Genomic DNA, 22,970 nt, shown 5'->3' with positions numbered 1-22,970 from the left:
TGAGAAAAATTATAGGCATATTTAAATCGATACTAATAGTAAAATATGAAAGGACTAGCTCTACTTAACGAGATAGGATCACGTGATACCTGCAGCCATGATGGTGGGTGTACATTTGTTTTGGCTTCCTCATTTGTGTTTGCCAAAGTTTTTACTGCCCATAGTTTGAAAGATTATATATTTCTTATTCTTTAATTTCAGACCGGAATGGAAGAAAGTCCTGACCTCTTGGCAGGAGATGAAAACAAGGTAAAATCTCATGTTGTACCCACGTTCAAAAAAGTTATGCATGACCTGTCAAAACGTTGCAATTTACCACTCAGTTATGTGTGTTTAGAGTATTGAATAAATCATGAATAATGAGTTCATGTTGTTTATTCTTTACAAATTGTACACATATTGTCTGACATACTGGTTGGTATTGCTGTCAAGCATGAATTTTTAAGTAATGGCTAATGCACTTGTAGTGTGAGGGAGGCGGTGGCTTATCATTGGTTCAACTTCAAGCAAAGAAGTATAAAATACACAGAATGGCAACAGGAGATAATCTCGCGTAAACACGTGTCACCGTGTTAGCTTATTGAAGTGTTTGCTGACTTGATCACTTGTGATCAAATCAACAGACGCGTATTAAAGTATTTCACTGGCGACACAACCAGCATGTATTATAAACCATATCGGGTCCAATTTTCGAACGACAGCTGTTCATTTCTCAGACTTCCAATCATAAATTCATTTCTTCCCCGGGTAGTAAATACTAACATTAAAAAAACACCATTATCATTATAAACAAACAATCTGATTATAGAATTTTTTCACGACACAAAATTTTATCCTTCTGCTGTCTGTTTCATACACTGGTAAAACGAGATCTCATTCAGCTGGGCCCTCGTTAAATTATTACGCCTGACATATAACGGCCCATCGTGCATAAATAATGTTAAAACACTCTTGCTATAAATTATTAATTTATTTGGATTCTAATATGCCCTTAATCTAAAATAGTAGATGAAATATAGAAGCGCTCTTTTTTGGTCGCAACAGAAACTTTGATGTCACTGCATGTTAACGTGATGTCATTCTAGCATAAGAGTGTTTTAATCAGAGCTCCAGATAAGCTGAGTATTTGCGTATTTACGCAATTAAAGTTGCAGAAAACCCAATTGAATTCATACAGTGTGCATACTGAAACGCAATTGAAATTCCTAATACCCAATTTATTAAAAATCACTTGCGTATCGCATTTTTCATATTATAGAACGGATACAAGACTTTAACGCTAGGCAACAGACTGGTTATATGTTATGGCAGAACAGGTTGCTATTTATCGGAAAAATCACAGTTTTTTGGGCGCTTTGTAAACAATTAAATTATGCCGCTTCTTGAATCTAGTACTATTAAAGAGGTCGCAGAAAAAACATTTTTGCAACACAAACAAAAAAAAAATAGAAAGATATTTTGTTGTTCGACAAAGACAGTTATCTGTTTGTGACGATATAGTGTCACCGATACTGGCAGACATCTTATGGGAGAGCACATATTGTGGTGAACACATCGTTCAGGATATTGCAGATGAATTTATCTCCCGACTGCATTCAAAGTGAAAAAAAAACACGATGGAACAGAAGTACCGGTATCTCAGAAAACATTAATGATATATGCTGTAAGCATGTTTCATCCGGTACAATTTAAACTACAAGAAAAAAAATACTTGTTTGTCATGTTTGTGCGAGATTGGTGAAATACCCAATTGGTTTTAGCAAATCTCACTTACTTCCGAAAAGGCTGGGTAATAAATTTTTTTTATCCAATTCAGATTTCCAGTACCCAATTCAGACAAAAAGTGATAGGTAAATACCCAATTGCACCAAAAGCTTATCTGGAGCTCTGTTTAACAGAGACAAGCATATTAGAATAATTATGTTTAAATTTTTATCTTTTAAAAGAAAATAATCATTTTTTTAAATAACTGGAAACCTTTCTTGCATGATTTTTGACTGAAAGAAATAAAAGAAACATGTTGGCAGGGTTTATGAATTTCTGTAACTGATTTGGGGTGCTCTGTTACTCATGCAGACAACCAGTCTGCGGAAAAGACATAAAACGGAACCGGAAGACATCGAAAAATTGCCTCAGTGTATTCAGACAACAAAGACAAATAACTATATTCTATACGGACGTTACCGTCTTGGGGATTTTCATCCCCTATTACCAGTGTATATGGTAATTGCTGGTAAAGTTTGTCATAAAGTTGCCGTTTGTAATATTATGTTGTTTTTTTCTGTAAATATTTTATTAGCTCGTCTGATTTTTGACAAAAATCTACGAGTATTGTCACTTGATCGTCGATGTTGGTTAAAATTTTTTGTTAGGTCCACCTTTTGTCAGAAACCATAAGAGCTACAGCTTTGAAACTTTACACACTTGTTTATCAACATTAGGCGACTTAGTAGGCCAAGAACCATAACTCTGATTTGCATTTTGTCAAAATTATGTCCCTTTTTGTACTTAGAAAATTTGAGTTTCTTGGTTAAAATTTTTCTTTAGGTCCACCTTTTCTAAATGTCTACACCAGGAGAAACAATTCCCATAACTCTGATTTGTATTTTGACAGAGTTATGCCTCTTTTTAACTTTGAATTTTTGGTTAAAGTTTTAAAAGTTTTTACTGGCAATGCTCTAATTCAGAGTCAAGAACTGAGAAAAGTCGAGAACGCTGTCATCAGACAGTTCTTCTTAATAATTAGCTTTCACTCGGGTTCGAAGCATAATGAATATGAAATTTTATTATTTTAACCGTAATTTCTAGTAGTCACCATTATTTATTTACTTAAGCAGTAAAAAGAATTCAACATTTCATGAGCACAATCCATGTCTTAGATACTAAAGAAAACATCAAGTTTATTCTTTTTTTAATCAGACCCGAGAAAAAGACGACTTTGATCAACTTAAAATAGTTCTTCCACATCATTGTCCTCGTCATATGACATAAGGTCCATAACTCTGGCACAAGTTTTTCTAGAATTATGTCCCCTTAAACATTGAATTTCAGTTTAGTTTTGATGCTTTTTCACCATAATATTATGTCTGTGTTACTTAATGGATTTGATTCAAACTTAAAATGGTTGTTCCACATCGTCACCCACATCATATGACCATGTTCACAATACTGGCACCAAAATGCTATAAGTTATGCCCCCTTTTTACTAGAATTTCAGGTTCAAGTTTTGATGCACTTTTGCTCTATCTCAGTTTGCATTACTTTTGCAGAAATTTTCCATGAATTATGTTCCTTTTATACTTTAATGTTTTGATGCACTTTATCTATATCTCTGTTATTACTAAATACATTTGACACAATATCCAATATTGTCCAGTATCTCTGTCCACATAAGAGTCATTAAACACTAGAAAATTCCAGCTTCCTCAAATGAGCCCAGTTTCACTATCCAGCATGGAAATAGTCGAATGCACTGTCTCCTGTGACAGTTCTTGTTTTACTTATAGTGTCTTTTGTTTCTTGATATTGCCTTTTATTATAATCACAATCATTACCCCCTCCGTCATTGCATTTCACCCCACCAAAAATCTATTTTTAGCTCATCTGATTTTTTTGAGAAAAAAAAATGATGAGTTATTGTCATCACATGATTGGTGTCGGCGTCGCCTGGTTAAGTTTTATGTTTAGGTTAGCTTTTCTCCTAAACTATAAAAGCTATTGCTTTAAAACTTGCAACTCTTGTTCACCATCAATAGCTGCCTCTGTACAGCAAGAAACATAACTCCATCCTGCTTTTTGCAAGAATTATGTCCCCTTTTGGACTTAGAAAATATCAGATTTCTTGGGTAAGTTTTGTGTTTAGGTCAACTTCTCTCCTTAACGTTCAAAGCTATTGCTTTGAAACTTGGAGAAGTTATTTGCCATTAAAAGCTGACTCTGCACAGCAAGTACCATAACTCTAAATTGCTTTTTTGCAAGAATTATGGCCCCTTTTGGACTTAGAAAATCATGGGTATGACAATATTTCTGTTATACAGAGACAAAAAATCAGATAAGTGTCTGTCCCCACGCTTGGCGGTGCTCTTGTTTGTGCTGTTTCCTGATATTATCTCTTAATACCCTGTAACATTGGCCCTCCACATCATGCACACATAGTGGAAACCTTTAAAATCATCTTGTATCTTGTAAAAAAATACTGGCCCTATTTAAGAATATGTTTACAGGTATTTTCCTTGCGTGGCCCTCTACCAAAATTGTTCAAGCAAGCTGTGGAACTCATGAGAGTGATCTACAGTCATCTTTGCTCTCCTATTTAAATGATAAAATATTTTTTTTATTTTTATATTACTAATTAATGTGCACAGTAATCTGTCATTATAGCATTTCCTGAAGTATACTGTGAATTAGGAATTGTTGAACAATTTATGGATAAGATTGAAACGCCTCTGAAATAAGTCTTATTTCATACAAAATCTTGAGATCCTATAATTCATAACAGTACCAGTTTACTCTTCATAATTTTATATAAACAAAATAAACTATAAGTTGTTAATCATTTCAGGGCAGATCAGATACAGTTGACCTGTCGACTGATACTTCACTTCTTGTAGACATCTCAGATGCCCTCAGTGAGAGAGACAAGGTCAAATTTACAGTCCACACTAAGGTAATTAAGCAGTTTTAAAGTTGGTAATTTTTTATTTTCCATTATTAAACAGGTATCAGGATTATGATAATGTTTCTTAATTAGTTTAATATGCATTTTACTTTCAACTCGGCTTTGGACGAGTAGCTTCTTGTTTTACTTATAGTGTCTTTAAGGGAAATTACACAAGAAGTTAACCTTTACCATGCTAAATTTCTAAAATGGACTAGTCCATCATTCAGTTTTTCGTTCCATGGGATGTTCACTGAAAATTTAATAACTGAGTAGCGAACAGTGCAGACCATGATCAGCCTTCACGGTCTTGGTTTGCACTGGTCGCAAAGGTAAAACCACTTGCTGTCAACAAGCTAAAGGTTAATTAAAAGTAAAATTGTTCCATAAAAACATTTGAGAATTTCTTCTAACATTATTACAGTACATATACATGTATTTTATATGATTTACTGATTTTTGTTACAGACAACATTACAGCAATTTAAAGAATCTGAGTTTTCTGTTGTGAGACAGCATGAAGAATTTATCTGGCTCCATGACAGATATGTTGAAAATGCAGAGTATGCTGGAATCATTGTAAGTGAACTAACACATATCCTGTACTCCACTTGATTATCTGTGTCATACATATGTTTGACAAATTCCATTTTTGTAACCAGAAATATTTAGGTATGTTTTATGAGAAAGACATTTTGTACTATATATAGGCGTAATAATGAAATGTAGTGATGAGAGTTCATATAAATTTTCACCAGATTCCACCTGCTCCACCTAGGCCAGACTTTGATGCATCAAGAGAAAAACTGCAGAAACTTGGTGAGGGTGAAGGTACAATGACAAAGGAAGAATTCACAAAGATGAAACAAGAACTAGAAGCGTGAGTTTTTGTTTGACTGAGACTGAAATATTTGTATCTTTAAGCTTGACTATTGAAATTTTTCAGATGTTAACACATTTAGTATAATTATTATTATACCAGATTTATTTAGCGCTCTGTTCATGACAAAAAAATAATTCAATTTTTAAGCGAAATTCATCTTCTACTAGTACAGACACAGAACGGTCTGACCAGAGGGACAGAGTGAGACAAAGCCCCCAGAACAGAGAGAAATATTTTTTTCGATATAGGCCTGTCCGGCTAACTTAGCCTAGCTCTTTGCCGTCTGGTTCTTAAATGTGCCCGGTGTATAGCACTGATACACACGAAGCCTTTTTTCCTGGGAAGAACCAGTACTGGCCTCTTGCAAAACTTGATTTTCACCATTATGTCAGTATCTAAGTCTGCATCATAAAGTTCTGCATGTGATCAAATTTCTCAAACTACAAGGCCAAATGCTGTTAGACTGCACTCAAGTCTTCAACCTCATGCATTGATCTCACAGGACAGGTTTCATAACTGTAGCTTACATTTCGTGCTTTTTTTTAACATAATTTTGGTGAAAGTTTTATATGTAAGCATATGTCTCAGAAACTAGTAAGCAAATATTTCAAACTACACAAAACCATTAAATTAGCATTATCATGGGTTTACCTTAAAGGACAGGTTTCATAACTCAGGGTATAATTTTGTCAAAATTATGCCCCTTTTTAATTTAGAAATGATTGCATTTCAAACCTTTCACATCATGAAATAGCTGCTCTGAGCAAAAGGTTTCTTAACTCTAGGGGTGGGTATTGCCACGAAAATTGGTATTGCGATATATTGCAATATTGTATGTGGATATTGCAATATATTGGGATATATTGTACCAGTTATTTAATGAACAAAAACATGACGAATCATACTGTTTTTTTTCAAATTTATTCAATTAAAAATGAGTAAAATGTCTAGTATCAACAACACGAGTGTTTGCTCGACCTTCTCAATAAATAAAAATACCAGTAAACAAAAAAAAAAGTTTTGACTAGATTATGGGGAGTATTGTCAATTTGTCATACACAAATACTATTAACTGTTGATGATTTTGCCTTTTTATTTTCAACAATCTCGAAGTCCGACATGTTGCTATCATGCTATGACGCCGATCACCAGATATTCAAAAGCGAAAGTAGACTGCGTCAAAATATTATTTAGTTTATTGTGCGGCACTACATTCGGTTTACGGATACAATCATATAACACAGGTTGCTCAATTCACCGATTATAAACGAGGAAAGTGGTATAGCTGTTGTATGAATAATAAATTCTAGTTGATAGAAAAATTACTAATGAGTCGCTGACAAATACGAAATTATATTTATCTAAATTTTCTTATTGGTTTTATTATGTGGAATCGGGTCCGTAAAATAGCTGTAAACCAGTCTGCTACCTGCACCGGAAATGAAAGGAGAAAAATGAAAACAAAGTTGAATCGTGCTGGCTAGAAAAGGACTTTTTGTGTGAATCTTCTTGGTTTACGTTAGTGTTACTTAATGTTATAAAATAACCGGTATTCGAAAATCATATCGCAATATCGTATCGTCGGAAAAAACATCGCAATAACCGGTCTACCGCGATATATCGCCCACCCCTACTTAACTCTGACTGACATATATGTTCGATAAAATTTTGGCCCATTGTTAACTTGGCTGAGTCAGGTCTCGTAACTGACTTACATTTGACAAAATTGTTGGCCATTTTTAACTTGGAAAATTTTGGTAAACCTGCTTTATGTTATGTCTTTTTTCTATAAAAGTGGACAAAGGCTAGAAGTATTGAGACTTCCCTGTCAAATTAATTTTTGGAAAAAACTATATATTTTCTGGGGGAAAAAAACCAACACATTTTTATAGGTTATTAGCTTTGTATCGGGAAATATGCACGAGTTCTTCAGCGGAAATATTGCCCGACTTTAGGAGCGCAGTATTCTTCCACTGAAGAATGAGTGCATATATCCCGATGCAAGGATAATAACCTTTTTATTACATACGCATTTACATGTATAAATATTATGTAAATATCATACATATGTTCAGTAGCCCGAATAGGATTGACTATACTGAACTAAACAGAAAAAAATAGTGCAACAACACACACTGAATTACGTCACGCACCCGATATGAAATTCAGGCGTCAGTGTATGGAAAAATATTGACATTTCTGGTACCAGTGTAACTCGACGGGGAATAGAAACGAGTATGTTATAATTAATAATATCTTCATCCTGTTCATATTTAAAGTTGAGCAATATTTATTTCAGTTTTAAAGTTCTACACTCTTAGCTGTGAGTGTAGTGGGACCAACTAATCAGTTCAGTTTATATCATTGTTACTGTAGTAGTTTAGTTGCATAAGAGAAAATCATGTTTTATTACAGAGAATATCTAGCTACATTTAAGAAAACCGTGGCAATGCATGAAGTATTTCTACAGAGAATTGCAGCCCATCCTGCACTCAGAGGGGATATGAACTTTGAAGTTTTCCTTAGCTTTGACCAAGAGGTATGAACACCTTACTTGTAAATTTTCTTGTAGTTGGTTGGGTTGGTTTTTTTTGTTCTGCGATATTCTGACTGTTTCAGTTGTGTTATTGTATGTACATTTATAAATATTTAATAAGCTAAGTATCTAAGATGATAAATCATTAAGTAACAGATAAACTTTCGGGATGTCAGTAAATGACAATTTTGTATCAGATATTTTGTCAGCCTTCCAAAGAAATATCTGATCATAATTTGATAGACATTATAAACTATTTGTCTATAATTTAATACCAAACTTATATATTCTACTTTCCTTTTTACAGGAAATACTTTAGTTACTGTTGAACACATACTTAATCATTGTTTTCATTATTTGTGCAACTTAGTTAATAAATGGGAAACAAAAAATCTGTCATACATTTTACATACTAACAATGAGTTGTTTTCTCAGAGGAAGGTATTAAGGAAGCAAGGTCGAATGCAGTTGCAAAAACATATATACATTGTATATTCTGCTACTACTGTTCAGAAATATGCATTGCGGAACTTTGTTTTCGCTAACTTTTTTTTTTAATAGTTTTCTTTATACTAATCTGATGTTTGTCAATTAAGATCACTAGATCAAGTCCTTAAGGTGGATATAAAATGTCAACTGTTCCTTCTTTTCTGATAGCAGACTGGTGTAGTAATCAAGAAAGAGTTGCTCTTATATTTCACATTTCAAGGTAGAAGTTTATATCAGCCTCTGCAGTTGTATAATTTGCAAGTTATGAGATGAACATGGTTATGCAAAATCAAACAAGTCAGTTGTAAATAAAACGTAAATTTTTTATTGTTTTTGTTACTTTCACAGTTAAGTGTAAGAGGAAAGAATAAGAAGGAGAAGATTGGTGGATTTTTCAAAACTATCACAAAAAGTGCTGACGAGGTTTTACTGTCTGGTCAAAAGGTATGCTTTCTTCTCTAGTATAGTTCCATAGTACAAGTAATTACAATCTTATTAATATAAGTAATTCATAAGTTTTTCAATTTTGACTTTTTGATAAGTTTGTAAACTTTTTTAAGGTGGGCCGGTGGTCTAGTGGTAACAGACTTGACTGCCAGTCCAGAGGTCGGGGGTTCGAATCCCGGTCCAGGAACTGGAAATTTCTGAGATGCTCTTGAGTGTCTCCCACCTGACTAAGAGGCCTGTACTGGTTCTTCCCAGGAAAGATGGCTTCACCTGTATTGGTGCTATACACCGGGCACGTTAAAGAATCAGACTGTCTATTCGCAAAAGAGCTAGGCTAAATTAGCCGGACAGGCCTGTATCACTCTCTGTTCTCTCTGTCTGTTCTGGGAGCTTTATCTCACTCTGTCCCTCTGGTTAGATCGCTCTGTGTCTGTACTAGCAGAGGATGAATCTCGCGCCCTGTGTGGCTGCGTTTACTATATGTATAGCGCCTTTGAACGTGTTTATCATGAAAAGGGCGCTATATAAATCTGGTATAATAATAATTATGTAAATATCACATTTTGATTCACATGTTTTACTACAGGAAGAGAATCTTAATATAATGATTTACATTATTTGTTTAAGAAAATGTAAATGGCTTTGCAAAACTGAGTAAAATCTCAGAAAATCTAATGGTTTAAAACTGTCGCAGATTAGCATTTATTATACCGATGAATTATTAGTTTTATTAACCAGGTTTTTGTAGAAAACCAGTTATTAGATTGGGGTATGTTGTCGGGCGGGCGTCAAATTTGGTTTCCGCACAATAACATTAGTGTGGAACAAGCTATAAACACCAAACTTGGCCTGTAGATAGATGGTAAGGAGACGAAGGTTGGAATTGCATTTGGGTCAAGGTCAAGGTTGCTGTTGCTAAAAATAGAAAAATTGGTTTCCGCACAACCTTAGTTTGCATTGATGTATTGAAATTAAACTTGGCCTATAGGTAGCTTATAGAAAAACCAAGGTTGGGATTGTATATGGGGTCATTGGGGTCAAGTTCAAGGTCAGGATAACTTATTTAATCTTCACACTTAGAAAATTCCACGGTGGCACAGTGGTCTACTTTTTACTCAGTGGGATGAAAGGGTGTCGGTTCAAATCCTACTGAGATCCATAATCTTTTTTTCTGTGATAAAAAGGTCATGGTCAAGGTCACAGTTACTAAAAATAGATTTTATTTTCAGTGTGATCATCAAAAAGGTTGTTTCCGCTTTATAATTTTAGTTTGGACTTACTTACTGCCACCAAACTTTGTGTACAGCAAGCTTATCTGAAAAATCAGCTTTGAATGATATTTGGGGTGACTGTTACTAAAAATAGAAAAATGGCTTCCACTCAGTATCTTTAGTTTGGGTACACTTATTGTCAGTATACTTGGTGTGTAGATAGCTTTATCAAACACAAAAGGTTGGGAATGTATTTGAGGTCACTTGGATCAGGGTCAAGGTCATTGTAGCTAAAAATAGAAAAATGGGGTCATATTTGAAGTAAAAAATAGATTCTTGTGCTGTGGAATGGAAGGGTGTCGGTTCAAATCTCACCCGAGATAAAAAAAAAAAATTTTTTTTTTTCGTTGTTTTTTTTTGGTGACAAAAAGATCATCATTTTAATGCCACTGGGTAGCTAAAAATAGAAAAATATGGTCATAGTTATAATAAAAAATAAATGTATAATAGAAAATGACCACTTTTTTAAAGAACCTGTTGGGGTGATGCAATTGAAAACCTGGTTTTCATAGAATTTCCATGTTTCTTGTTACAATATATTTTCAGGATGTAGATGAATTCTTTGAGTCTGAGAAAACATTCCTAATAGCTTATCACACAAAAATAAAGGATGCCACTCAAAAATCAGACAAAATGACAAAAGCTCACAAAAGTAAGTAAAACTATTAACATAGTTAGATGGATTGAAATAAATTACATTTTTAGCTCACCTGTCACAAAGTGACAAGGTGAGCTTTTGTGATCGCGCGGTGTCCGTCGTCCGTGCGTCCGTCCGTAAACTTTTGCTTGTGACCACTCTAGAGGTCACATTTTTCATGGGATCTTTATGAAAGTTGGTCAGATATCTAGGTCAAGTTCAAAACTGGGTCACGTGCCTTCAAAAACTAGGTCAGTAGGTCTAAAAATAGAAAAACCTTGTGACCTCACTAGAGGCCATATATTTCACAAGAACTTCATGAAAATTGGTCAGAATGTTCACCTTGATGTTTTCTAGGTCAAGTTCGAAACTGGGTCACGTGCCTTCAAAAACTAGGTCAGTAGGTCTAAAAATAGAAAAACCTTGTGACCTCTCTAGAGGCCATATATTTCACAAGATCTTCATGAAAATTGGTCAGAATGTTCACCTTGATGATATCTAGGTCAAGTTCGAAATTGGGTCACGTGCCATCAAAAACTAGGTCAGTAGGTCGAATAATAGAAAAACCTTGTGACCTCTCTAAAGGCCATATTTTTCATGGGATCTGTATGAAAGTTGGTCTGAATGTTCATCTTGATGATATCTAGGTCAAGTTCGAAACTGGGTCACGTGCGGTCAAAAACTAGGTCAGTAGGTCAAATAACAGAAAAACCTTGTGACCTCTCTAGAGGCCATATTTTTCATGGGATCTGTATGAAAGTTGGTCTGAATGTTCATCTTGATGATATCTAGGTCAATTTCGAAAGTGGGTCACGTGCCATCAAAAACTAGGTCAGTAGGTCAAATAATAGAAAAACCTTGTGACCTCTCTAAAGGCCATATTTTTCATGGGATCTGTATGAAAATTGGTCTGAGTGTTCATCTTGATGATATCTAGGTCAAGTTCGAAACAGGGTCATGTGCCATCAAAAACTAGGTCAGTAGGTCTAAAATTATTAAAATCTTTTGACCTCTCTAGAGGCCATATTTTTCAATGGATCTTCATGAAAATTGATCCGAATGTTCACCTTGATGATATCTAGTTCAGTTTCGAAACTGGGTCACGTGCGGTCAAAACTAGGCCAGTAGGTATAAAAATAGAAAAACCCTGTGACCTCTCTAGAGGCCATATTTTTCATGAGATCTTCATGAAAATTAGTGAGAATGTTCACCTTGATGATATCTAGGTAAAGTTCAAAACAGGGTCCCGTACCTTTGAAAACTAGGTCAATAGGTCAAATAATAGAAAAACCTTGTGACCTCTCTAGAGACCATATTTTTCAATGGATCTTCATGAAAATTGGTCAGAATTTTTATCTTGATAATATCTAGGTCAAGTTCAAAACTGGGTCACATGAGCTCAAAAACTAGGTCACTATGTCAAATAATAGAAAAAACGACGTCATACTCAAAACTGGGTCATGCGGGAAGAGGTGAGCGATTCAGGACCATCATGGTCCTCTTGTTTTGTTCATCTTGTTTTTAATGAGTTAATTTGTAATGTGCTTTTTTGCGTGTTTTTTTTTTTTTAAATGATGAAAGGTAATGTTTGTATTGTAGAACATTACTAACTGAAAAGATTTTAAAATCAATATGGCTTGTATGTCCTCCAGTGTAGATTGTGTTCAATGTTTTACATCTTCAGATGTAGCAGATAACTACATACAGATATCCTCAGGCTTTGTACAGTTGGCAACACTAGAAAACACTGAACTGGATAAGTAAGCTAGTCATGCATGTTTTTTATAACTTTAAATGATAAGCAGGTAAGTTTCCTGCATCGTAAAGGTTGGCAGATACGAACTATTTATTTTCCATATGACTTACCTTTAGTAAACAAAATTTAATGTTTTGCTTCTGTCTTTACTTAATCAGGTTAAAATTAATCTGCTTGGTCTTTTTTGAACATATATATATTAAATATATTAAAACAATGTTGATTCATTATTTCATAAAAAGGGGTTTGGACCTCCCAGTAAGCACATTTGTTAGGGCACAAGACTGAAGTAAGAAGTCAGGAGTTTGATCAAACTAGGCAATGGCCTCTGTGATGACCTGACAGAAAACATGTCTGAAATTATTCATCTTCAAATTCTGTTTCACGTTTTGAAGTTGTCAGTCATATGCAGAGGTAAATTAACCCTTACCCTGCTAAATTTCTATAATGAACTTGTCCATCTTTCGGTTTGGACAGTACCATTAACTGTTAAAAGGGGTACATACCAAAAAAGATACTGTCTGAATGGCAAACAGTGCAGATTATAATCAGACTACACAGATGTGCAGGCTGATCATGATCTACACTGGTGGCAAAGGCAGAATCAGTTGTGTCCAGCATGATAAGGGTTAATTATGGAAATTTACTGCTGTTTTGTGGTCTGACTGACTGCTTCTACAGGACAAACGTATACCATAGAAAAATGGTTATACATTATATATCAGGCAAACTTTATTGCTTTTTCAGGGTGTTTACAAAAGTAGCAGAAGCCTTAGAAAAAGCAAGAGTAAGATGTTTTTCTCTTTATATTGATTTAGATGCATGGCCAAAACTGGCTCAAATTTTGTCTAAGCCTTTTAAGGCCTAAAAAATATTGTTTGTAGGTATCCCGACCTACCCTAAATTTTTGGCTTGACCCTAAATATTTTTATGGCCTTGGAGAATTTTTTTTTAACTTTTTCATAAGTTGCAAAACTGCACTTTTTATGCTTTAAACATGGTCAGTGATGTTAGAAATCAACTTACTGATGCTCTAAAGCCATAGCCCCCTTACTTCTATTCATTTTTAGCTCGACTATTCGAAGAATAAGTAGAGCTATCCTACTCACCACGGCGTCGGCGTCGGTGTCGGCGTCGGCGTCGGCGTCACACCCTGGTTAAGTTTTTCGTACCAGTTCATATTTTGACAAAGTCTTTTGAGATAAAGCTTTGAAACTTTCAACACTTGTTTACCATCACCATGTCCAGTTATAGGCAAGAGTACATAACTCTGTCAAGCATTTTGACTGAATTATGGCCCCTTTTGACTTAGAAATCTTGGTTAAGTTTTTCGTACCAGTTCATATTTTGACAAAGTCTTTTGGGAAAAAGCTTTGAAACTTTCAACACTTGTTTACCATCACCATGTCCAGTTGTAGGCAAGAGTACATAACTCCATCAAGCATTTTGGTTGAATTATGGCCCCTTTTTGACTTAGAAATCTTGGTTAAGTTTTTCGTACCAGTCCACATTTTGACAAAGTCTTTTGAGATAAAGCTTTGAAACTTTCAACACTTGTTTACCATCACAATGTCCAGTTGTAGGCAAGAGTACATAACTCTGTCAAGCATTTTGACTGAATTATGGCCCCTTTTGACTTAGAAATCTTGGTTAAGTTTTTCGTACCAGTTCATATTTTGACAAAGTCTTTTGAGATAAAGCTTTGAAACTTTCAACACTTGTTTACCATCACAATGTCCAGTTGTAGGCAAGAGTACATAACTCCATCAAGCATTTTGACTGAATTATGGCCCCTTTTGACTTAGAAATCTTGGTTAAGTTTTTCGTACCAGTTTATATTTTGTGTTTGACATCTTGTTCAGTATAATAGTCTCTATCAATAGGCAAGAGTACGTAACTCTCTCGTCTTTTTTGGCTGAATTATGGCCCTTTTTGAACTTGGAAATTGGTTTGGTTTTGTATATGTCCATGTTTTGTCAAGACTATTTGACATTTTGGCTTTTAAACTTTAAACACTTGTTTATCATTATGATTTCCATCTGTAGGCAAGAGTACATAACTCTGACAACTATTTTGACTGAATTATGGCCCTTTTTGGACTTTGAAATTTGTTCAGTTTTTTTTAACAAGTCAGCGTTTTGTCAAAACTATTTGAACTGTGGCTTTGAAACTTTTAACACTAGTTTATCAACATGATTTCCATCTGTAGGCAAGAGTACATAACTCTGTCAACTATTTTGACTGAATTATGGCCCTTTTTGGACTTGGAAATTAGTTAAATTTTTCATATAAGTCCATGTTTTGCCAGACATATAACTTAACATATTTGCCATCATGGTCACACATTGCCATTTAGTGCAAGACTAATCGAAATCCACAAATACAGGAACATTTTTTGTTTAATCCATTTTTTTGTTTAGTCTGAAAAACTATGGAAATATTTTGACCCCATTCTTCAATCAATTCTTCGAATAGTCGAGCGCGCTGTCATCCGACAGCTCTTGTTTGATACCGACCTACCTACCATGTTACCGGAAACAAACAATATTTTTTTTAGGTCTAAAGCAATCATGTAATAACAAAAATTGGAAATTAGTATAGATATAGAAGCTGAGTGATTAATGTCTGAGTCAGTTAAATCATTTAGGAATTACAGGATGTGCCGTAAACCTGTTTGGTAACATACACTTTTAGGTTAGGTTACCATTTTCCACTAGAAGTGAATCTTTCAGAGTAAACTTAAAGGGGGTCAATCACATTTAAGCAACATTTTACGACATTTTTCACTTTTCGTATATACTGTGTTAAAAAAATCTATTTAAGGAACAAAAAGACTTATTACATAGTATTAGATCCCTGTTACAAATGTATATTTTGTTGATTTTTGTAAAAAATTATTATCCCCTTTATTATGGAATTTTTTAAAACGCAGAGTATTTTCTTTTATTTCAAAGTAATTTCTAGTTTCACCTTTGCATTTGATAGATATTGGTGTATTTCAACAATCTGAACCAAAACACAAGTTATAAAACTGTGTCTGGCTTCTGAATTCATTTATTTCCAATCTGATAGGAAAAGGGAGGTAATAATAATTTTTCAGACTTGCATTTCGCATTTCTAAAAAAAGCTGTTAATGCAAATAATGAACAAATATAATACAAAAAGTTTTATATTTATATCATTAGGCAGAGAATATTTATCAAATTTATATTTATGCTTAAATAACTCGTCTTGGTTAGGCAACCAGATAGGAAAATCAGATTTTAAAAAGGCCACCAGTGAACATCTAACATGCATAAAGTGCCTAGTGAGCATCAGCAAGTGTAAATGATCAGATAATAAAAGTTTGGAATAAATCCATTACATGATCAAAATTGGATCGACCACCTTTACATGAAATAAAGGCAAGGCTGTCAGGTTTTCAGTGACAAGTTGGTCATAACTGATTATACTTCAGGCACCAAGGTTATAAGCCCTTTTTTCAAGACCAGTTTCAAAATGCAGCCTTGCCATTGGTCAGTTTCCAGATGGTGCTTAGAATCAACCAATCAGATGCTTCAGTTTTGGACTTGTCTCCAGTTTCAGATTTATAACCTTTGATCCAGGTCATGTTACATTCATGAGCTAAGATTCATGAGACAATGTTATACATACAGGAAAAAAATTGTTGAATTGCCAACAATAGAAGACCTTTGCCAAATTTGTTTCAGTGTGGCACTGTTCATTGCCCACATCACACTGATAATATTTCAGAGGTTGCAGAAAGAGAAATCTTATATTGTTATGGAATAAAGACTTTGGTACAAACAATTACATAGTGTCCATAATTTTATGCAATTTCAGAAATTAGAAGGTAGAGTAGCATCAGATGAAGATTTAAAACTAAGTGATACATTACGGTACTACATGAGAGATTCCGAGGCGGCGAAAGACTTGCTATATAGAAGAAGTAGGGCATTAGCTGATTATGAAACTGCCAATAAAACCCTAGAAAAAGCAAGAACGAAGAATAAAGATGTTCCTCAGGTAGGATTTATTACAGTATTATGAGAATCTAAAGGGTTATTCAATATATTGTGAAGTCACTAAACTAGATATTTGTGGTGGACTATGTTTTGTGAATTTTTTGGTTCCTTCAGTCAGCAAAATTAAATCCCACTGTACAGACACAAATTTCATTTATATTATCTTCAAAAGTTGAAATCAACTATTTCATACCCCAACAGCAGTTTTCTCCAAAACCATGAAAATTTCATGCCTGAGAAACATTTTTCTTAATGTCGGCAGAAATTACAGTGTCAGAAAAATCTCTGTTAAATGAATGTTTATTTGCCCACATATTGTTACAGCTGCATGATAACCTCTATAGTTTCAGCAAGGATTTTTTGTTGTTTCAGTAATTGAAAGAATGCCTGTTAATGCGTTCAGGACACATGACATCGGAGGGTCCCTGTAAGAACATCATAAAATTTGGAAGAACTATATCTTTTCAGATTGTTATGGCAAACCTTTTTATGCCCCCACTTTTGGTGGGGGGGGGGGGTCATATAGATTTGCCCTTGTCCGTCCGTCCAACTGTCCTTCCGAGAATGTTGTGTCAAAAAACTTTACAGGAATGTTGGTCAGCATGTGTAGTTGTGCACCTGGGGTTTCGCGTCCGGATTCATTCAGTCGTGTAGGAGTTATGGCCCCTGACTGTAAAAATTGGTCATTTTAGTGTTGTGTCGCGCCTAGCCCCAAAAGTATTTGATGTAGTCACAAAACTTTACAGGAATGTTGGTCAGCATGTGTAGTTGGGCACCTGGGGTTTCGCGTCCAGATTCATTCAATCATGTAGGAGTTATGGCACCTGACTTAGTAAAAAATTGGTCATTTTAATGTTGTGTCGCGCGTAGCTCCAAAAGTATTTGACCTAGAGTCACCAAAGTTTACAGGAATGTTGGTCAGCATGTGCAGTTGTGCACCTGGGGTTTCGTGTCCGGATTCATTCAGTCGTGTAGGAGTTATGGCCCCTGACTTAGTTAAAAATTGGTCATTTTAATGTTGTGTCGCGCATAGCTCCAAAAGTATTTGACCTAGAGTCACCAAAGTTTACAGGAATGTTGGTCAGCATGTGCAGTTGTGCACCTGGGGTTTCGCGTCCGGATTCATTCAGTCATGTAGGAGTTATGGCCCCTGACTTAGTTAAAAATTGGTCATTTTAATGTTGTGTCGCGTGTAGCTCTAGAAGTATTTGACCTAGAGTCACCAAAGTTTACAGGAATGTTGGTCAGCATGTGCAGTTGTGCACCTGGGGTTTCGTGTCCGGATTCATTCAGTATTGTAGGAGTTATGGCCCCTGACCTAGGAAAAAATTTGTGTCTATTGTCATGAAGTGGGGACATCTGTGTCCCATGGACACATTTTTACAAGTATATATAAGGTCACTGACAAAAACAGTAGAATTTCGGAAATAAGCTTTAACAGTCAAAATTTAATTTGAAAATTTGGCAATTTATTCTTTCTCTGTTTCTTTTGATTTCTACATCTCATTGAAATGTTTATTTCAGGCAGAGAAAAACCAACAGTCATGTTGCGAGAAGTTTGAAAAAATATCAGAAGTGGCGAAAAAAGGTAATTTAAGAAATGTCGATGCTTTAGTGTTCAGTGTTTGATAAGTTGTTTGTTTCCATATTAATTGTGCAGGAAAAATCCAAAATACAGAATCTGAAATGATATATATATAACAATTCTATTTTATAAGATATTGCTAGGATTTCTTGTGTTCTTTTTAATGTTATGATAAGTTATTTTGAAACTTAAAACTATGATCTTCGTAAGTTGATTTTGCTTGATATCCAGGGAGATGTATTGATTCCAGATTACTGAGCATTAGATTTTATTGTAGTGTGACAGACTATTTAAAGATTCTAACACTTTTAAGATTTTCTTTTATATAAACAATGAAGGATTTTACCGTGTATTGTCTTGTCAATTAGAACACATTTCGCAAAATGACCTACTTTTGGCTATTACGGTTTCCTCCATCTATTTATGCCTAAAAAGGAGTCCAGATTAGTATCCCTTCCTGGTGTAATTCAAACGTGTGAGAAAGGAAATAGGTTTTAGTTTGCGCAAAACTAAAATCTATTTCCTAAATTTATTATTTAGTACCACTTTGTTTGTTCTCTTTTTTTTCAGAATGAAATTACATACTTTTTTATCCTTTCAGAACTGACAGAATTTAAACAAAGAAGAATAGCTTACTTTAAGAAAAACTTTACAGACTTAGTAGAACTAGAATTAAAACATGCCAAGGTAAGAATAGAATGTAGCAGTAACATTGGTGTCTCATAACAGTAGTTTAACTCTTACCCTGCTAAATTTTTATAATGAACTTGTCCATCTTTAAATTTGGACAGTACCATTAACTGTAAAAAGGGATGCTTACCAAAAAGATACTGACTAAATGGCGACCAGTGCATCCATGCAGGCTGATCTTGGTCTGCACTGGCAGCAAAGGTAGAATCACTTACCGCCAGCAGGCAAAGTGTTAAATTCAAATACGCTCTAAAATAATTGCAAAACTTACGTAACTCATGAAAATGAGGTGACAAATGCACCAGCCTTACAGATTTACGCTGAGGACACGTTTCTGTCTCTGTCTGTAGAATGAACAAAATTACCAACTTGGGAAAGGAATTACCCTATGTATCTTTACCTTAGTTGCAATATAATTTGCATATTTAATGTGAGGTAACAATCCCAATTTCGTAAATTAATTAGATTAAAAGAAAAATGAAAGCAGATCAAATAAGTATGTCTTGAATTACCATGCAGTTAAAAAGCTTGTTTAAAAGATCAAAATGCCTTTTTCAGTAAGTGGATCCATAATTGCAATTTCCAATCATTTACACATTCTCCCATTTGCGATTTCAGCAGTCCTCAGCCTGCAAGCCAGTATGATCCTAATATGGGTACGAGATGCAAAATCAAACCGAAATTGATTTCCATAACAGATCTACTGTCATAACTTAATATCAGAGTTACGGCTCTGCTGGTAGATTTTGCCCCCGTTTCCTAATTCTCTAAAGGCGTTGTTACCGCGTACGGGTTAACAGTACTTAGCTGTATATGTCTGTATAAAGTATGATAAACATACAATTTCAGGCCCAGTTACAGTTATACAACAGCTGCATAGCAGCACTGAAAGAAGACGAGGAGTAACAACAAATTACCTGGGAAAATACTGTGTTATATTCAAATGCCAAGTGCTGTAAATGTGTGGTGGTTTCTAGAAAAGAAGTGTCTTAAAAAACTGACTTGCATGACATGAAAGTTCATGTACATTGATAAGTTTGTAGATGTAGACACGGAAAACAATAAAACAAAATGGTGTTGCCATGGGAACCTCTGAGACTGATGAAACGTAGTTATGCTCATTAAATGATAAAGCATGAAATGTTACTATTAAGAGTGCAATATTTGTATGATAATGAACAGTGTATAAGAGTTGTTAAAGCAAGGTTTTTAATGTAGATTTAATGAAGACAAAAATAGAACTATTAATTTGCTTTGCCTATAAAAATGGGCTATTATGTTCTGTTATTCTTTCAGTTAAGCTTTTTGAAACACTGTCATATTTTTCGTCAGCATTACTTTTATCATATGCAACAGAAATTACATGTATGTTTGGTTTTGTGACAGTTTAATATTTAAAAACATTCCAATGGTTAACCGCAGCTGGTGACATAGAGTTTCTAAAACTCGTTTATTGCAAAATATTTTTGAAAATGATGAATAATGTATCAGCAGTCAAGTCTGCATCATGTTTTCAATTTTTCATTTGACAGTTATATAAACACCCAATATACCTTTTTTATTATGAATCTGACCATCAAGTTGCTTGCTACATTGAAAATTTAAAAGGTTGTATTAAGCTATCTTCTGTCACAAGTGTTCCACTATTTTTTGATGCTATTTGACACAACTGTAGGCAATTGACTCATTTTATTTAAACTTTTCATTGTGCATTTGTTGTTCTTTTTTAGGTTAGTTTGTTTAGATTATGTATTTTATTTGTATATCTTTCGATTGTTACCTGTATTGAATTGAATTCATATAGTCCATCACTCTTTAAATTTGTTACTGTATGCAATACCCATTCCTGTATATTTATTTCAAAGTGCTAAGGTAGTTTTGTTTATTAAGCTGCACATTTGGAGGCCATTATACTGAAGGACTTATATTTTGATGTGTGGTTACTTAATACAATTTATTGTACATTTTATTTTTGATTCAGCAAGTATCTAGTGAATTTACTATGCTTCTCAGTGGAATTTCTCGGTGACTACTTTCTCTGGGACAGAAAAAAATGTATATTTGACTTGAATAATGGATTGAAAGTTGGCATATATATTGCTGTACAGAAAAGAATTTTGATCGAGGCATACTATATATAGCTATGGCCCTTTAAGTACTTGTAGAAAATAATGTTGGACAGACTAAATATTGGTCAGACATTCAATTTATGGTCACAATAATAGCAAACACATTTCTTGTGCAAGTGGTGAACAAGCTTGGCAGATCATTTTCTCTCTGAAGTATTCTTAGTTGTAAGCCAGTCTTTTAGACTGTTTTGTTGATCGTTAAATAAATTAATCACCCTACTGTACTAGGAAGAACGTACTAGTCGGAAGAACTCGTTTCAAAATTATGCATTATGATAGTGGTAGAAAAATAGGCGTTTTCCTCCATCGACATAATATCTCCATATGACTTGACATCAGCACGTTCATATGCCAGTCATTTATTAATCAGATCATATTTGCTGTATCTGTTTGACATCACTTTAATCAATTTGTTTTGTTTTTTGTTTTTAAGTAAAATGTGTAGCTGAACCATATTTGCTACATTGTAATCCACTGTGTCTTTGAATAGCAAAATATGAAAAGCAATCCTGGCTGAGATACTATATAGCAGTATTGAGTTGATTTTATTAACTTTATTTCTTGAGATAATGTAGGACCGGTCTACCAAAGGACCTTACAAACTATGTTGTCTGTTTTAGTCTATATTATTGTTAAAATTTGGTTTTGTGCATTTTATGAAAACATTTCTGGAAATTTATAGATTTACATAATAACCTTCACATATGAAATGCCATCTGAATAAAAGCAAATTACGAATAACATATTGTTCAGTCCTTTTTTACAAAAATGTAGCATTATCATACCTCCAAAAACAAAGTATAGGGTGGTATAATTGGAGTCCAGTTACATTGTATAGTTGGTCAGATCTGTTGAAAAAAAATGTTTGTGTAATTTTAAAGGAATTGTAACGAAACTTCATTGGGGTGATAACTATGGAGTGGACATGTGTGATATTTCTAGCTCACCTGAACTTTGTTCAGGGTGAGCTGTTGGGTGGATGGCCCGTCATCCATTGTCCTGCATCAACATTTTAACTTAAACATCTCCTCTGAAAGTACTGGTCAGAATTACACCAAAATATTGTCAGTAGCATCCTGGCATGGACCTCTATCAAGATTGTTCAAATGGTTCACCTTGGCACCTTTAAGGGGTGGCCAGAGCTAAAAATAGAAAAACCTTTTAAGAACTTCTGATGAATGGTTGATGGATCTTCATCAAACTTGGTCTATAGCATCATTATAAGGTCCTCTCGTTTGTTAGCTCACCTGTCACAAAGTGACAAGGTGAGCTTTTGTGATCGTGCAGCGTCCGTTGTCCGTCGTCCGTCCGTGCGTAAACTTTTGCTTGTGACCACTCTAGAGGTCACATTTTTCATGGGGTCTTTATGAAAATTTGTCTGAATTCACCTTGATGATATCTAGGTCAAGTTCGAAACTGGGTCACGTGTGGTCGAAAACTAGGTCAGTAGGTCTAAAAATAGAAAAACCTTGTGACCTCTCTAGAGGCCATATTTTTAATGAGATCTTCATGAAAATTAGTCAGAATGTTCACCTTGATGACGTCTAGGTCAAGTTCGAAACTGGGTTACGAGCCATCAAAAACTAGGTCAGTAGATCAAATAATAGAAAAACCTTGTGACCTCTCTAGAGGCCATATTTTTCATGGGATCTGTATGAATGTTGGTCTGAATGTTTATCTTGATGATATCCAGGTCAAGTTCGAAACTGGGTCAACTGTGGTCAAAAACTAGGTCAGTAGGTCTAAAAATAGAAAAACCTTGTGACCTCTCTAGAGGCCATACTTTCGAATGGATCTTCATGAAAATTGGTCAGAATGTTCACCTTGATGATGTCTAGGTCAAGTTCGAAACTGGGTCATTTGCC

The 22,970-nt window shown here is 34.6% G+C and overlaps 1 protein-coding gene across 1 annotated transcript; it reads left to right on the top strand.

The window, feature by feature from the left end:
• The first annotated feature begins 7 nt into the window (after positions 1–7).
• LOC123525773 (sorting nexin-6-like) lies at positions 8–21,846 on the top strand. Its single transcript, XM_045304923.2, has 14 exons — positions 8–103; positions 202–249; positions 4,562–4,666; positions 5,126–5,236; positions 5,416–5,537; positions 7,956–8,079; positions 8,914–9,009; positions 10,830–10,935; positions 12,605–12,680; positions 13,424–13,463; positions 16,520–16,702; positions 18,226–18,289; positions 18,888–18,973; positions 19,826–21,846. The coding sequence occupies exons 1-14, from the start codon at positions 98–100 to the stop codon at positions 19,880–19,882; spliced, it is 1,224 nt and encodes a 407-aa protein (XP_045160858.1). The 5' UTR covers positions 8–97; the 3' UTR covers positions 19,883–21,846.
• Positions 21,847–22,970: the final 1,124 nt, after the last annotated feature.

The sequence above is a fragment of the Mercenaria mercenaria genome, chromosome 1, assembly GCF_021730395.1.
Source record: "Mercenaria mercenaria strain notata chromosome 1, MADL_Memer_1, whole genome shotgun sequence".
NCBI classification, from domain to species: Eukaryota; Metazoa; Mollusca; class Bivalvia; order Venerida; family Veneridae; genus Mercenaria; species Mercenaria mercenaria.
The sequence above is the reverse complement of the archived record's forward strand: the minus strand, read 5'-3'. Positions and strand labels throughout refer to the sequence as shown.

Excerpts from the sequence above, each read along its gene's own strand:
- LOC123525773 (XM_045304923.2), top strand. Across the intron at positions 8,080-8,913 it reads TCCTTAGCTTTGACCAAGAG|TTAAGTGTAAGAGGAAAGAA; the intron begins GTATGAACACCT and ends TTACTTTCACAG. Across the intron at positions 18,290-18,887 it reads ATCAGAAGTGGCGAAAAAAG|AACTGACAGAATTTAAACAA; the intron begins GTAATTTAAGAA and ends TTATCCTTTCAG.